A 16,303-nucleotide genomic window follows, 5' to 3' on the forward strand; every position below is an offset into this window, starting at 1 on the left:
AGCCGTAAGCAGCTGCTATTCACCCAGCTTCCCCAAACGAGGACCGCGCACTGCAGGTGCACGCAGCCTATTCTGCAGCAGCGAAGAGCTTACAGGGCGAGGTGGCCCACATGGCGTCACCGCAAGGGTTACCGACCAACCCGGACTAGGCACCGTGTGGCTGACTCAGGCTTCCAACGCCCGCCTGAACTCCGTCACCACAGATGCTCCTAACTGCTGGCTAGCCGGCCGCTAGGCCCATAGGCCGCTCTAGCCGAGCACAGAGCCAGCAATCTCGTTGCTCCCGGCTTGACGTCATCGGCCGGCGCCGCAGCGCTGTGGCCGGCACGCTCAGCCGAGAAAATGTCTCCGACGCCGCCGCTCTTCAGTTTGCCCGAAGCGCGGACGCGGTTTACGGTTAGCAGAAGGCGGGAGGGTGCGGGTCTAACCTGGCGCTAATCTTTTCCTGCTTCTCCCTGAAATCACCCGAGTTTTTCCTTGAAGTAAAGCGGGAAAGGTGTGTACGGCGCGGCGTCGGCTCCGAGCCCTCCGGAGGCTGGGAGATGGGAAAGACTCATCATCTGCCCATTTTCTCGCGTTCTCTTCTTTTTCCGCCTGCCCACCGGCGGGTGCCCCGCGTTCTAGGCCCTTTAGCGCCCTGGGTGGACGGTTGGTTCCCTCGCAGACGACCTCCAGTGTGGTCCAGCTTCTCTGCAGTGCTCGCTTAGCCGGGCAGGTGTTTCCAGTACGGGCAGGCGGGTTGCGGAAGGGTGAGAGCTGGAGTGGTTTCAGCCCAGAGAACCGGCTCCCGCCCTGCCTTTCTAAGCTGCCAGATGGTGGTTCCGGCCGCTTTTTCACCACCCTTTAACCTCCGTATCTCATACCTAACAGATTGGTGAGATCCTAAGTGGGAAAAGGCAAACTGATGAGTTTGAGAGGGTTGCCAGATGTTATTCTTACACACTGGGCAAGAGTAGTTTGAGCCCTTGGGAAATGCCTTAAAGAATATTTTCATGTTAGGTTATTTAATTCTCAGCAATGTGAAGTAGGCTAAGTTTTATTATCCCTGGTAGATTAGATAGAAATCCCTAACCACCCCACGTAGAAGTTGTATGATTTATTTATTTAATACAAAAATTAAACAGTATTTTTTATGTTGCCCATCACAGTATGAAGAACCGTGTTCTAAGTTTGTGTTCGTCTGTAGCATTTGCCCCACTGTCTCAAATTATGATTCAGCTACTCAGACATTGAACTGTGCTTACGTAGTTTCAGTGATGCAAGAAAGAAAATTATGTGAGGAAAACTGATTCTTTGTAGTCAGTAATTTTCTTGTGTTCAGGGTTTTTTCCCCCCTATACAATGTGGACTTAAAAAAAATTTTTTCACCAGATTTATGCCATCATAGTCGTTTTCTTTATGTGCATTTTGCTGTAATCGCTGTTGTTCTGAAACCCTCCTAAGAGTAACTGTTTGGAATATCCAAGATCATGTTAGTCCTGGAGGGGACCGTGTAATTGGAGGTCATCTAGCCAGTGCTTCCCAAGCCTCAGTGTGCAGTGGAGTCACCTGGAGATTTTGTTAAGTGTGAATTCTGATTCAGTAAGTCTGGAATGGGGCCTGAGATCCTGCATTTCTAACAAGTTCCATGTGAGGTCACTGCCGCCCGTATGTAGCAAGGATCTATGGCAATCCTCTTATCTAACTAGAGAGGAAAATGAAGCACAAAGAAATAAAGGGATATGCCCACGATCACCCAGCCTATTATTGGCAGAGTCAGGAAGGGAGATTTCCAGTATATAAGTCTGACTCCTGTGAGGTATTAAGATGACTTTCCAAGTGTATGTGAATTTTTCACAGAATGAATGGCTTTGCAGTATTTTGTCTTTCAATTATGACTACTTTAAGACAGCAGATAGTTTAGTGGTTACTGTGCATCAGGGACTGTGCTGAGCAAGCTACCTGGAGGAGGTAAGAGTGGACCTGGGTTTGAAGAATGGGTGGAATTTGCATGAGCAGTTGGTAAGAACAACATGAATGAATAAACTTGAGTGAGCTTGATAGAAAACAATGAAAAAATGTCTAGACCTTAGTGGAGAGTATGTGTTAGGGGTAGTGGGAAATAAGTTTGGATAGATTGAGTGGGATAACATTATTAAGGAACTTGCAAGGGAGCTATGAAATAGAAATTTCAAAACTAAAACCTGTAAATAAGGAGCCATTTGGAGATTTTTTTTTTTTTGAAAGCAGAATGCTGTGAATGTGATATTTAGAGAGAGTAGGAGGGAAAACCTGGAATGAAGGTCCAGCCATGAAGCTCTTGCCAGTAAGTGGCATTTGTTTAAAAATTACTGATGGAATGACTGATAGGTAATTTTTCCCAGGTATAAACATTTTAGTTAGACATACTATTGATGCTTTTCATTAAATAAGAGCAAGTGTCTTTCCATTTACTTGCTATGTTTATTTTTGTAGAAGTCTACCAGAGAGGCCTTGAACAACAAAAATATCAAGCCATTGTTGTGTACCTTCAGCCAGTTACCTGGCAGGTAAGGCATTGATATCCATGAAATAAACTGGCCAAAATCTTTAAACTTACTCTGAGCTATTTAAAAACTGCAAGTGTCTTTTGTTTTTGATAGTGAAAATGAAAAAAAGTGTACCCTTGATCAAGTTTTCAGAGGTGTTGTAGAAGAAGAAATTGTAAGTGTTTTTCCTCTCTTTACTCTTATAATTTTGGTGCAGATAAATTAACGTTATTTTTTAAATTGCTTTTATTTTTACGGTGGATATTGAGGCATGATTTTTTTTCTAGAGTGAGCTCCCTACTTTATGAAAGCTGACTTAATCATAGTATAAGAGTTACAAAGTGATTAAGGATTTTTAACAGCACAGGTGCAATTTAAGGGTTTGGTTTAGTAAATGAAGAAAGTTCTCTCTAAATGAATATAAGAAAAGCTGATATGAGATCTTCCTGAGCAGGGACTAGAATTTGAAGGCAGGTGCTCTTGCTCTGCTGTATAAACAGTAACATATCCTGTAGTGACATGAAAGATCTAGTCAAAGGACATTCAGTGTGGGGGTTGGGAATCCATGCCCTCATTTTCCTATGGCATCCTCATCAGCATACAAAAATAACTAGAGCTTGTCCAACTTCAGTAGAGAAATTTAATCCAAATATGAAAAATCTGAATTTATTTACTCTTAGTGGGGCACCCAAATGAAAGGAAAAGTTTCAACAGTTTATTCTTTGTAAGTGAAGGTTCAGTCCCAAGAAGCTAGATCCTTTGCTAATCACCATTAATACAGTGTCCCTTCTTTAGACAGTTCTATCAAAACTAACTCTTTCCTTTTTTTCAGACCTAGTCACTTACATGTTGAGAGGTACTGGGCAAGTTACTTTGCTTTTCTGCACCTCAGTTTCATTTGTAAGAGGGGAAATGCCATTTTTTTAGGGTTGTTTTTTAAAGTAACACTTAACAAACATTCAGTAGATGCTGGGTTTATCGTTTTTGAACCTAAGCATTGCCTCCTTTCCATTAAAACCCTCCCTCAGACATACTGATACAGCAGTACAATCAATTCCCCTGGCACTGCCCTTGTCCTATGCCATTGATCGAGTTATGGTCTCAGCACTTCTGTGCTTGATTAGTTTACAGCCTCAGTCATGCTAATTAATCATTTTCGTAAGACCATTGCATTTTAAGTGAATTACCTGCTTATTTCCTTGATATACATCTACAATTAGTGACTATTGCTGTTCATTTTACATATTTTCATCTTAGAAAGTAACTTTATCTTCTATAAGAAATAGCTTTATCCCATATTTATGATAATCAAATTTAATGTAAGAGGATGTGTTTCATTATTAGCAAATTAATCTGAACTTCAGACCTTAAATTGTTTTCTCCTCTGTTGGTAGATTAATCATTCATCATGTGAAAACGTTTTGGCTATTATTTCTCTTGCTATTGGGGGAGTAACTGAAGGTAAGTATGATTTGTTTTTTAAAGTAGTCTTGGACATGACATGCTTTATTTAAAACTTATTCTCTCCTGATTTTGTTCAATTTTCAAATTCTGCTCTCCATCTTTGCCAAAAAGTTGTCCCAATGAAATTCGTGTACACCTGTTTTTCATCTCTCGTATGTAGCATGGATTGGCACTTTGTTCTCCAGTTGTTTCATTCATTCAGTAAATATCTATTGCGCATCTACTGTGTGCCTGGTACTGAGCCAGGACTTGATATTCAGTGGTGAATCAAACTTATTCCCTACCTAGCGGCTAATGGAGGAAACAAATGTGTAAATACCTTACTGTGGTATTACTATGGTTGAAGTGGGAATGGAGTGTGGTTGCAGTGACTCTCTAAATTCTCTATAGAAATCAGAAATGCTTAGGAAGGAAGTTGTAAAGTGAGCTAGGATGTGAGGGATGATAAATTTGTTAGGTTAGAAACAGAAGGGAATAGCTATGTAAAGACCATTGTTCAGCATGGCTGAAGAACTGCATGGAGCATGGGGTGAGAGGATGATGAGAATGGTGAGGAAGGGCAGTTTAGGGTCGTGTGTGTAAGTGTGTAAAGGGTTTTGCATGCCATGCTAAAGGAGTTGTGGAGGAAGAGTGGGATTGGGAGAGACTACTGGCAGGAAAGCAAGGCAGAGGACTGTTAAGAATGGGGTAGTGGAGATCATTTCAGGAGACTTTTAAAAAGGCATATGGTACATCCACAGGTCCTGACACATAGTGGGAGCTCATTAACTATTTGCAGAAAGAAGCAATGAAAAAAGTTCATCATATTCTTTAACCAATTAGGTTAAAATACCAATTTGACTAATTCAGATCATTTGTGTGACAAGTGCCTTTTAATCTGTAAAGCATTATTCATATATTTATTATTTTTATACTTATTTCTACAAAAGCTAGAACATTCAAGGTAAGAGTGGTCTTCCAGTGTAATGGCAAGCTACTTGTGTGAACTTAAGCATAGCTCGTAAATTTTTATTTTGTTTGTTAAACTTTTATATGAGATGCTTACTCATTTCATTCATTTGGCACACTTAACTGAGTTCTGCAGTGGAGTATTCCTTGCCCAGTTTCTGTCAAACAATTTCAGTGTCAGTTCACTGTTTACCTCGATATGTTACTCTTGTAGAATGGTAATGCTTTTAATGCTGGAAGCTGTACAAAGTCTATATTTAGAACTTTCAGTTATTTGAGAAAGATGAGGATTTATGAACTTAGTTAAACCTTAAATAAGAGCTTAAATGCTGTATTTTAATTTGATAGGAAAAATCCCTTCCTGAGAGAGGTTTTTATTGTTTACGTGACATGTTTTCAGAATGTTCATAACTATGTTAAATTCAACTCAGTAGATATTTATTGAGCTTCTATTCAGTGTCACACACTTTACTGGTTAATATATACATAAAGGCCTATGCTTAAAAAGCTCATAAACTACATAAAGGTAAACAGATATGATAAATGCTGTAATTTATGTACAGTGTGTTTCAGAAGCGTAGATGAGGTGGCCCCCTCTAAGGTATAAGGGGAATATTTTAGATATGCTGATATTTACTCTGCGTTTTGAAGGATGGAGTAGGAATTTGCAATATGATAGAGAAGAGGAAGACTAGGCCAGAAAAAAACTTTGTGAACATAACCATGGAAGCATGAATGTAGCAAGGGGTTTTGGAACTGATGAGGGGGTGTCTGTAGCCAAGGTTAAGGTGAAGCAAAGAGGTTGGTGCAGAGACTGGGACACAGGTGGTGAAAGTTCTGGGGGATGATACCATATGTAACCCACTTCATCAGAATAAGTTCTGTAATTATTAAATGTGAGTTAACATATCAAACTGTACTGCAACTAAGGGCAGGGGTACACCCCTCAAGTCTCTTGGATGTACAGGGCATGTAGTATCACAGGATCTAAGTATAAGGGGAATTTAGAGGTCGTAGAGCCCAGTCTCATCTCTGGCCTATCCTGCTCCCCTCTGTAACGTCCTAGGCAGGTGCTCATCCAGCCTCTACATGCATGGATAGAGCTATCTGATTTCTGTGAGATGGTTTTGATTATCAAGTTTCCCTTGTATTGCGCTGAAATCCGGTGACCTTATGCCACCCACTGGTTCTAGGCAGTATCCCTCACATCACATTCCAGATAGGATCTTACCAGTGCAGAATAGAGCTGGAAATCCTACTTCCTTTTTCTGAACATACAGTGTTTTGGGCTTAGAAGGTCCCCAAATACGTTTTTTTACATAGCATGCTTAAGTGGCTACTTTTCCTAACACTTACAAGTGTTAGTACTAGTATTATCTTAAAATAGAAGGAAGAATTTCAGGGAGATGAATGTGTTTTTAGCTAGTATAAATGACCTTTTCTTTGTAAAAATCTTTAATTTATTGCTTTACTTTAATAACATGGAATTTAGAAATAACTTTTTACTTTACCATTCTTTCCCCTGAAACAGTACTATTATTTAAAATGTTTAATATAAAATCCTTGTTAATCTTTTTTGAAGATAATCTTTTCAGATCACAAAGACACAGCAACATTATAGAACATTTGAAAATGAAAAACGGAAAATACTATCATAATTCTTCTACTTTAAAGACTACTACTATTCATTTTGGTATCTGTTTTTAGTTGCTCTAATAACTATAATATACACAGTTTGGAATCCTGCCTTTTTCACCTAACATTATATCATAAGCATTTTCCAAGTTACTGTAGTCATTGTAATGATCATTTTTAAGTGGCTGCATTATATTCTTTTAAATAGCTTAGTGGTGAAGAAAATAGACTGTGGAGCCAGATTGCCTGGGCTCATATCCCAGTTCTACCACTTACTGGCTCTGTGATCTTGGGCAAATTATTTAACTTCTCTATTTTCCCATTCTATAAACTGGAGGTGACATTATCTGCTTCGTAGGGTTACACAGATTAAATGTGTTAGTATACATAAAGCACGTAGTGTGCCTGACGTATAGTAAATGCTCTAGAAGTGTTCCAAGAATTATAATCATTATCATCGAGTGCACATACCAGAAATTACATAAGTATGTCCCTTTTGGAGACTTTTCGTTTGCTTCCATATCTTTCATGCCTTGTTAAGGTGTACCTTTAAGATACTCTTCAGGATTATTTTGCTGCTGTTTTACTCTAGTTTTTAAGCTTTTAAATTGGCTTGTACTTCGTTTGAAGGTATTTGTACTGCGTCTACACCTTTTGTGTTGTTGGGAGATGTTTTGGACTGTCTTCCTTTGGATCAGTGTGACACAATATTCACTTTTGTGGAAAAAAATGTTGCAACTTGGAAATCTGTAAGTGCCTTAAGTTTCTTTTTCTGCTTCTGAAGGTAGATTTTTTTTGCTCATTATTTCTAATACTGCTGATTGCCAAAATATTTGTTCTTATGAAGGAATTGTGTATTGTGCACTCTTGGGGGAGCAAAGTAAGAGTCATGTATAGAGAAAAGGTTGAAGTACAAATTTTGACTGAGTAGTAACAATTAACTTGAAAATACATACTTTCATATGTTTGAAACAGTTACTTAGTACCATGTTTTGTTAGCTTTTATATTTGAAAATAGTTTTATTTCATTGAAAATGTTATTTACTTGAAAAATGAAAGTAGCATAATAGATTCTTAGTGCATGTTGGTGGTCTTTAATACTTGTGACTCATTGTTGAAGAGTGTGCAACAGCTTCTGAACAGTAGTAATAATATCTGTCTTAATTTCAGAATACATTCTATTCTGCTGGGAAAAATTATTTACTACGAATGTGCAATGGTAAGTAATTTAATGGTAAATAATTATTTTTAAAATGTAGTTGTGGCCAGAAAATCAGGTAGTTGAATTAAACACAGTCATAAAAATTTTTTATTAGTATCTTCATTTTTAAATAACTGATGTTAAAACCAACCACTCACTTTGTTTAAACTGTTCCTGTTCTGAGTGTAAACTTAATGAAAAACCAACAAAATTAGTAAAGCTTATCTTGCCCATGTTAAACTTGTTTTATTCCTAATTTTTCTGGTGCTTTTGTTTTGGTGACAATAAGTTTTACTCCCATTTTGAAAATGACTGCTTTAGGAAAATAACTCTTAACAAAGTGGTTAACAAATTTGGATATGGTTCTGATAAATGTATAATGATCTCACTTGTGAAACCTCCATTTGTTAGATCTCCTAAGAAGACTGTCGAAATCCCAGAATACAGTCTTCTGTGGACGAATTCAACTCTTTTTGGCCAGGCTTTTCCCGTTATCTGAAAAGTCAGGTAAGCATTTATACATTAAATAAGTGCTCTGCTGGAAAATCTTTTCCAGTTTTTAATGGATTAGAATCCATCAGGATGATAACAAGAAAAATGGATCAAAAAAATTGAAAGCATAGAAAATTGTCACTTTATTTTCTTTTACTTATCAGTAGTTATAGTGGCCCTAAGGTATGATACAGGTAAACCTTAAACTCATCCATTCTAAGTTCAAAGAGAACGTAATAGTAATAGTAAAATGGAGTTGAATCATACTGAAGTATGTAGTGTGAACTGTCATGTACATACTTCATTTCATGATGTATGCCAATTTTTCTGCTTCCATTCTCCCCCTCAGTCACTACTGTTTGCCCATGTTTACTTCATTTCTTTCATTTACCATTTTCACTGTGAAATAATGTTTACATAAAAAGTATATGAAGTAGATGTATAGTGTAATTATCATGAATCAAATACTTGTGTAGCAATGCCAAGGTCCAAAGTGGAACATTGCCAGTGTCCAGAGTCCTCCATGATTCATTCAGATATGCCAGATTTTAATATCTCTTTGTTTCAGTTTTCATTTCTTTAATATCAAGCTCATATACCACCTAATGTTGTTGTGAGGAGTAAATGAATTAAAATACGTTAGTGCTTACAACAGTGCCCGCATATGGTAAGACCTGGAGTATATGTTAGCAGTGGTTTTTATGTGTCTTCCTTTTGTCATGCTGGTCTGTGTTTTTTTTTCTTTCCTACTTATTTAATATGATAAGATTAAGGTATACCAATGTATACACTTGTATTTCTGACTTTATATGTGTGATCACTTACCCCTTTAGACTCTTCTTTATTGTAGGTCTGTGTTTTGTCTGAAAAAACTTCATTTTCTTTTTATTCTTGAATTATTTCAGTAGATAAAAATTCTAGGTTGGCAGTTGATATAGATTTTGTGGGAGATAATACTTGCCTTCTATCTTCATTGTTCTATATGCAACTCAGATGTCAGTCTAACTTCTTTGAAGATAATCTAAATTTATTTTTGTATTTTTGCTCTTACGTTTTTTGTTTTTAGTTTTAGTTTTACCAAGGTGTATCTAATTTTAGATGTTTCTTTAAATGTGGATTTTTTTTATTTATCATGCTTGGGTTTTGTGGGAATCTTGAATTCCTAGATTGGCGTCTTTCATCCAGTTTGTGAAAGTTTTAGCCATTATCTCTTCAAATATTGTGTATGCTTCTTTCTCTTTTTCTCATTTGGGAACTCAAGTAAACATCCTTAGACCTTCTCATCCTCTTTCTCTGATACTTTCTATATTTTTCATCTATTTTTCTCTATATCACATTCTGAGTAATTTCTTCAGAACAGTTTTCCAGTTCCTACTTCTTTTTTTACCTATGAATGGTCTGCTGCTAAGTGAGGTTTATTTCAGTTGTAATTTTCAATACAACTATATTTTATCTCTCATTTCTTGGAGGTCTTCTTAAAATCTGCTGTGTCAGTTTTTGGTTTCTTAGTTTCTGCTCATATTTTCAAACATTTCTCTAGCCAGCATAAGCATCGTTATTTTATTGTCTATGTCTGATCATTCTAGTACCTTAAGTTTTTGTGGGTTTGTTTCTACTGTTTCTCATGATGTTTTATCTCTGTGTATCTGGCTAGTGTTGGGTGAGAAGTTATTTGAGGGAATAATTTTGATAGGATAGATACCTCCCTCCAGACAGTTTTCATTGCTCCTGCCAGCCACCTGTAAGACCCCGTGGGTCCTGAGGCCATCAAGGAGACTTGGCGCTGAAATTCAGTTTGCTTTATCCTTACTTGAGGATGTAGCCCTACAAGTTCCCAGCCTTGTCGATGGTTGGAATGGGATTTATTAGATTCCCAACTTTCTTTGGGCCCATAGTCTTAACTTTTATCATTCTATCTTCAGGAAGCTCCTACAAAAATGGCTTGATTTTGCAGCCAGTTCCTTCTGTTTGGCAGGTGCCCTCAAGACAGAAGTGGCGTCAAGAGCTAATGATGCATTGCTCATCTTCCTTACCTTCTGGATTTTGCCAGCTATTCCTTACTTTCTCATCAGCCATTTACTATTTTTAAGAAAACTGTTTTTCTATTTCATTGTCCAGAACAGTGCTATGAACATTGTTTATACTCTGTAATTATTTATAGAGTTAATGTAATTTATCCAAGTTTTAGTTGTCGTTAGTGGGAGAGTTAATCTGAATTAAATAGCCTTCCATTACTGGGAACATCACATCTTTTTATGACTTTTTCTTAACAGCTTTATTGAGTTGTGAATTTACATACCATACAATTCACCATGTAAAGTATCTTATTTATTGGTTTTAGTCTATTTACAGGGTTGTGCAACCATCACTATTCCTTCTAAAAGGAACTCCATATCCAGTAACTGTCACTCCCAGTTACCTCCATCCTTACTTTCTCCCCCAAGCGCTAAACAACCAGTAATTCACACTGGTCTCTATAAGATTTTTCTATTAATGCCAAAAATGAAATAATACAACATGTGGTCTTTTGTGACTGACTTTTTTAACATAACACATTTTCAAGGTTCATCTATGTTGTAGCATGTATCAGTAATTCATTTCCCTTTCTTTTGGCCAAATAATATTCTCTATATGATTATACAACATGTTTATCTGTTCATCAGTTGATAGACATTTGGGTTGTTTCCACGTTTTGGCGGTTATGAATAATGCTGCTCTGAATGTTAGTGCTAAATAAATAGAAGAGCTCAATTTCTTATAAGAAAACATAGGAGTATATCTTTGTAACTTTGGGTTAGGCAGTGGTTTCCTAGATATGAGACCAAGACATGAACAACAAAAGAAAAAATAATATTTATTTTACTTCATCAAGGTTTAAAACTTTTGTGCTCCAAATGTTATTAGCAAGAAAGGCAATCTATAGAATGGGAGAAAATATTTCCAAATTACATATCCAATAAGAGAGAATAGAAGAGAAATTGAGCTCTTCTATTTAGAGAAATACTTTTTTTTAAGGTATCATTGATACACACTCTTATGAAGGTTTCACAAGAAAAACAATGTGGTTATTACATTTACCCATATTATCAAGTTCCCCCCTACACCCCATTGCAATCACTGTCCATCAGTGTAGTAAGATGCCACAAAGTCCCTGTTTGTCTTCTCTGAGCTACACTGTCTTCCCTGTGACCCCACACACACCATGTGCACCAGTCATTAGTGTACTTGATTTTATGTGGATGTATGATTTCATTTTTCTTGGGCCTATACTTAGAGTGGAATTGATGGGTCATATGGTAACTATTTTAATTTCTCCTGGATATAGTTCTAAGAGAAATATATCCAGAAGAAATTAAAATAGGTCATGTGGGAACGCTGTATTTAAATTCTTGAGAAAATATCAAACCATTTTCCAAAGAGAAAATGCACCATTTTACAGTTTTATCATCCATGCTCAGGGGTTCCAGTTTCTCCACATCCTCATAACACTTAGTATCTGTCATTTTATTACAGCCAGCCTAGTGTAAAGTGGTATCATCTTGGTTTTGATTTTCATTTTCCTAATGACTAGTGATGTTAACGATTCTTTCATGTGCTTACTACTGGTCATTTGTATGTCTTCCTTAAGGAAAAGTCTATTCAGTTTCTTTGCCCGTTTAAAAAATTGGGTTAGTTGTCTTTTTATTAATTAGTTGTGTAAGTTCTTTTTATATTCTAGATACTAGACTCTTATTGGATATGTAATTTGCCAATATTTTCTCCCATTCTATAGATTGCCTTTCTTGCTAATAACATTTGGAGCACAAAAGTTTTAAACCTTGATGAAGTAAAATAAATATTATTTTTTTCTTTTGTTGTTCATGTCTTGGTCTCATATCTAGGAAACCACTGCCTAACCTAAAGTTACAAAGATATACTCCTATGTTTTCTTATAAGAAATTGAGCTCTTCTATTTAGGTCTGTAATTTTTATATATGATGTGATGTGTAGGGGTCAAGCTTCATTCTTTTGTGTGTGAATATCCAGTTGTCCCAGCACTATTTTTTGAAAATTATCTTTCCCCATTGAATTGGTATCTCCTCTTCTTTATGCCTTCAAAATGTCAAAGTTACTTGAACCTTAGGGCCTTGGCACTCTTTCCTCTGTCTATAAACATTTTGTTCATTATTGTCACATTATTGACTTCAGTCACTCAGTCTCACTTTAAATTTTACTTCCTTAGAGATGCTCTCTTTGAACATCTAACATAAACCTGCCAATGCAGTCACCCATTATAACCACCTAATTTCAAATATCTTCTTAGCATTTAAAGCCATCTGGCATTTTCAGTGAGTTCCCCTCTGTATTCTATGTGCCTAAAGCAGTACCAGGCACCCAGTTGTCATTCAAGTATGTGGTAAATGAAGGCTCCATCTCTTTGTGCAGTGAAGTGAGGTGTGCCACCTCATAAGTACTAATTTGTGGGTTTTTTTTCTAGAAATTACAGAAGACATAAGAACAAAGTTTCAATTCCCAGCCATTCTTTTGTCCTTCAGTATCATCTCCAGCATCCACATTCAACATTTTTTAAAAAACATTTTAGACTTCTTTTTCAGTGTACTGCATTCCTAAATTGACAAGACATCAAGAAACCACTTTTTCTCTTATTAACTAGTTCAGAGACTAACAATATTTTGCTGAAGGTTGCTTTAAGCTATGTGTATCTTTTAATAAATTTATAAAACTGATATAGCTTTATTTCAGAAAATTTTGAAAATAAAGGTAAAAACTTCATCATCAATCCTAGCACCCTAACATAAGTTAGAGTTGGCATTTCTTACGTTTTTCCTTCCTTCTGTTTTTTTTTGGTTTGTTTTCTATTTTAACATTTGTAGCTGCTGACATCAGTTAGGGTATATTTCAAGACCTTCAAAAAGCCGTTTTAACATTTAATCTACCCATTCGATCTAATAAAATGACTGAAATTTTTGACTTAATGAGAATTATGGCTTGTGCTATCTTGAGTAATAAAGAATAGACAAAGGTATTTTAAGTAGTAACCAGTGCTGAATGATCAGGCACACTCATTCACTAGGTTAATGATTTGATCTAGCATAATGACTTTTAAAATTTTAACTTTGCTTTGAAATAACTTGAAACTTAAAGAAGAGTTTCAGAGAGAGTAAGTATAGAGAATACCTTAATAATCATCACCTAATGTTAACCCCTTATGTGATTACAGTACAGTTATCAAAACTAAGAAATTAAAATTGGTACAGCATTACTATGCTACTATTACAGACTTAGGATTTCTACAATTTTTATCACTACTTTCTTTTTTTCTTTCAGGGATCCACTCCAGGATCCTGCTTTGCTTTTCAATGGTCAGTCCTTTTAGTCTCCCCAATCAGTGATGGTTCCTCAGTCTTTGCTTTTTTCACGACCTTGACACTTGTGAAGAGTATTGGTTGGGTATTTTGTAGAATATTCTTCAAGTTGGCTGATATTTTTTCATAGTTACATTGAGGTTATAGATTTTTGGGAAGACTACAGAGGTCACGTAACCTCAGTGTTTCAACAGGATGTTGACGTGTCTTGTTACTTGTGATATTATCCTTGATCATTTGGTTAGGGTATTATCCTTTATTACCATATTTCTCTTACTGTTTTTTCCCTCTGTAATTAATAAATATTTGGAGGGAGATACTTTGAGGCTATTCAACTACTGTTTTTATCCTTAGACCTTTGCCACTAATTTTAGTAGTATTCATCAGTGGTCTGGCCTACAGTGATGATGTTTAGGTTGTTCTGGTAGTGATTTTCTATTTCTTTCATTTCCTCTGTATGTTTTAATTGGGATTCCTCTAATTGGGGAGATTAAAGAGAAGCATTATCTCTTCTCCCTTAATTTACTTAATAATTCAGTGAGTAGGTCATATTGACATAGGTCAATGTGAATTTGTAGATATTTATTTTATTCTCTGGGTTACAGTCTCAGTATCCTTATTTACCTTCTTGCTCAAATTGTTCTGGTTTTGCCCATTGGGAGCTCTTTTATGTTTTTCAGGTATGAGAAGATGGTCCAGGCTTAACTTTGTATTTTCTCTGCCTCCACCCCTGGAATCACCCACCTCTGCAAAGCATCTGATTCCTTTTATTTATGAATGGTATTTAGAAGCCAGGATCTGGGTTCTATATGCTACTTGCTGCTAGATACCACTGCTTCTAGGCCCTCTCAGTGGACAGAGCTAGGAGAAAGATAGTTTATGTATACTAACCTGTATATACACAGGCATCTATGTTTATTTCTGTATCTGTCTGTATATATATTTTTAAATGACCAACAACAAAAACCATGAGATCATACTGATACTTCTGAGTCTAATCCAGCATCAGTAGACCTTTTTGTTTATTACTGCTATCTCTGACAGAAACCTGGCAACATGTTTACTATAAATATTGCTATACACTTACTTTTTCAGTAATACAATATTTATTTGTGTTTCAGCAAAATTATAAATCACTACATATTGCATCCTGTAAAATTGTTTTAGAATTTTCATGAATAACAAGGTTCAACTATATTTGTTATAACATATGTAGACTTCTGGGTACTCTAAAGGTACCTTAAAGAAGTGAATTTTAGGAAGGTTTTGAAAATCAAGTGGTGTTATTTCTGACTTGATCTTTTGCTTATTATGGATTTATTATTTTATGTGTTTTGGTCCTATGACAACGAAGTTGTATTAAACAAGTTTAGGTGTTGAGTGGATTTGCTTTGAAAATCTTTTTTTTTTTTTTTTTTAAATAGGTCTTAACTTGCAGAGTCAATTTAATCTGGAAAATATCACTGTTTTCAATACCAATGAGCAAGAAAGCACCTTGGGTCAAAAGGTGAGGCTGATATGAAATCTAAAAGAAATATTTATTAGTTTGTTATTGAGATCACTCATACGAATGAGTCTTATAAGTCATCAAGAATTGTTTTTCAATTTTATTTCAAATTTATAGAAATAATGTATACTCTGTGTAAAAAAATGCATACAAAATAGATATATTTAAGATAGAAATTGCAGCTACCCCGTAATTCAACACCTCAGAGATAATCGCTTTTAACATTCTCTGGCTGCCCTTATAGAACTTCTTGTGTATATGTAGTTTTATTCCAAAAGTGAGGTCATATAATAATTACTATTCTGAAATTCACTTCCTTTTTTAAGTCGTATAAAATGGATGCTTTTCTGCATAAGTGTATTTATCTCTGTCTGAATGGCTCATGGTAAGTCTTTGAATGGCTATATCACAATCCCCTATCAGTGATCATTTAGATAATCTGTAATAGTGAAAAATTGCTAATGGCATGACAGTGAATAGTATTGTACATATGTCATTGCTAAATTATGCAGGTGTCTCTGTAGGATAAATTCCAACAAGTGAAATTCCTGTGTCAAAATATATATCAAAATTTGATGTTTGTTGCCCCTTTACTTTTGAAAAAGGTTGTCACTCTTACACTACCATCAATGGCACATAGAGAAAGCCTGCCCATTTTCCAACAACCTCACACCAGCACTGGGACTTAACAGTTTTTTAAAGTCTTTGCTTATTTGATATATACTTGAAAAGTAAATCTTATTTATTTTAACTTACATTTCTTTGGTTATTAATGAAGTTGAGGAACTTATTCTGTGTTCATTGAAATTTATTTTTCTTCTGTGCTGATTAGGATCAGTGAGGAGGAGGATTGCCTATTCATGCCATTTGCCCATTTAACTATTGAGATGTCTTTTTCATATTGATGTGTAGATACTCATATAGATTATTATTAATTCATTGCCTACAATTTGTTGATACTTTTTTTTCTCAGTTGATAGTTTTGTCTTATAACTTTATTTGTGGTGCCTTTGCTGTATAGAACTTCTAAATTTGTATATAATATTAATATCTGCTGGTCATTTGTTTCATTGTTTCTGACCTTGTGTCATGCTAGAGGCTTCCATTCCACAGGACATACAAGCCCCTTTGTTTTCTTCTGGTGCTTTTCTGATTTTATTTCTTCTTTAAAATATTTAACCCA

At 35.8% G+C, this 16,303-nt stretch overlaps 1 protein-coding gene across 1 annotated transcript in view; it reads left to right on the plus strand.

The window, feature by feature from the left end:
* Window positions 1–247: 247 nt before the first annotated feature.
* Window positions 248–16,303, plus strand: part of THOC1 (THO complex subunit 1) — a 58,114-nt gene continuing 42,058 nt past the window's right edge. Inside the window, exons 1-8 of the mRNA XM_037018023.2 lie at window positions 248–396; window positions 2,455–2,528; window positions 2,622–2,682; window positions 3,902–3,968; window positions 7,185–7,303; window positions 7,725–7,773; window positions 8,167–8,262; window positions 15,038–15,120. Of these exons, the coding sequence (XP_036873918.1) occupies window positions 343–396; window positions 2,455–2,528; window positions 2,622–2,682; window positions 3,902–3,968; window positions 7,185–7,303; window positions 7,725–7,773; window positions 8,167–8,262; window positions 15,038–15,120 (603 nt within the window). The 5' untranslated portion in view covers window positions 248–342. The remainder of the gene's footprint in view (window positions 397–2,454; window positions 2,529–2,621; window positions 2,683–3,901; window positions 3,969–7,184; window positions 7,304–7,724; window positions 7,774–8,166; window positions 8,263–15,037; window positions 15,121–16,303) is intronic.

This window comes from Manis javanica, chromosome 9 (assembly GCF_040802235.1).
Source record: "Manis javanica isolate MJ-LG chromosome 9, MJ_LKY, whole genome shotgun sequence".
In the NCBI taxonomy this organism is placed as follows: domain Eukaryota; kingdom Metazoa; phylum Chordata; class Mammalia; order Pholidota; family Manidae; genus Manis; species Manis javanica.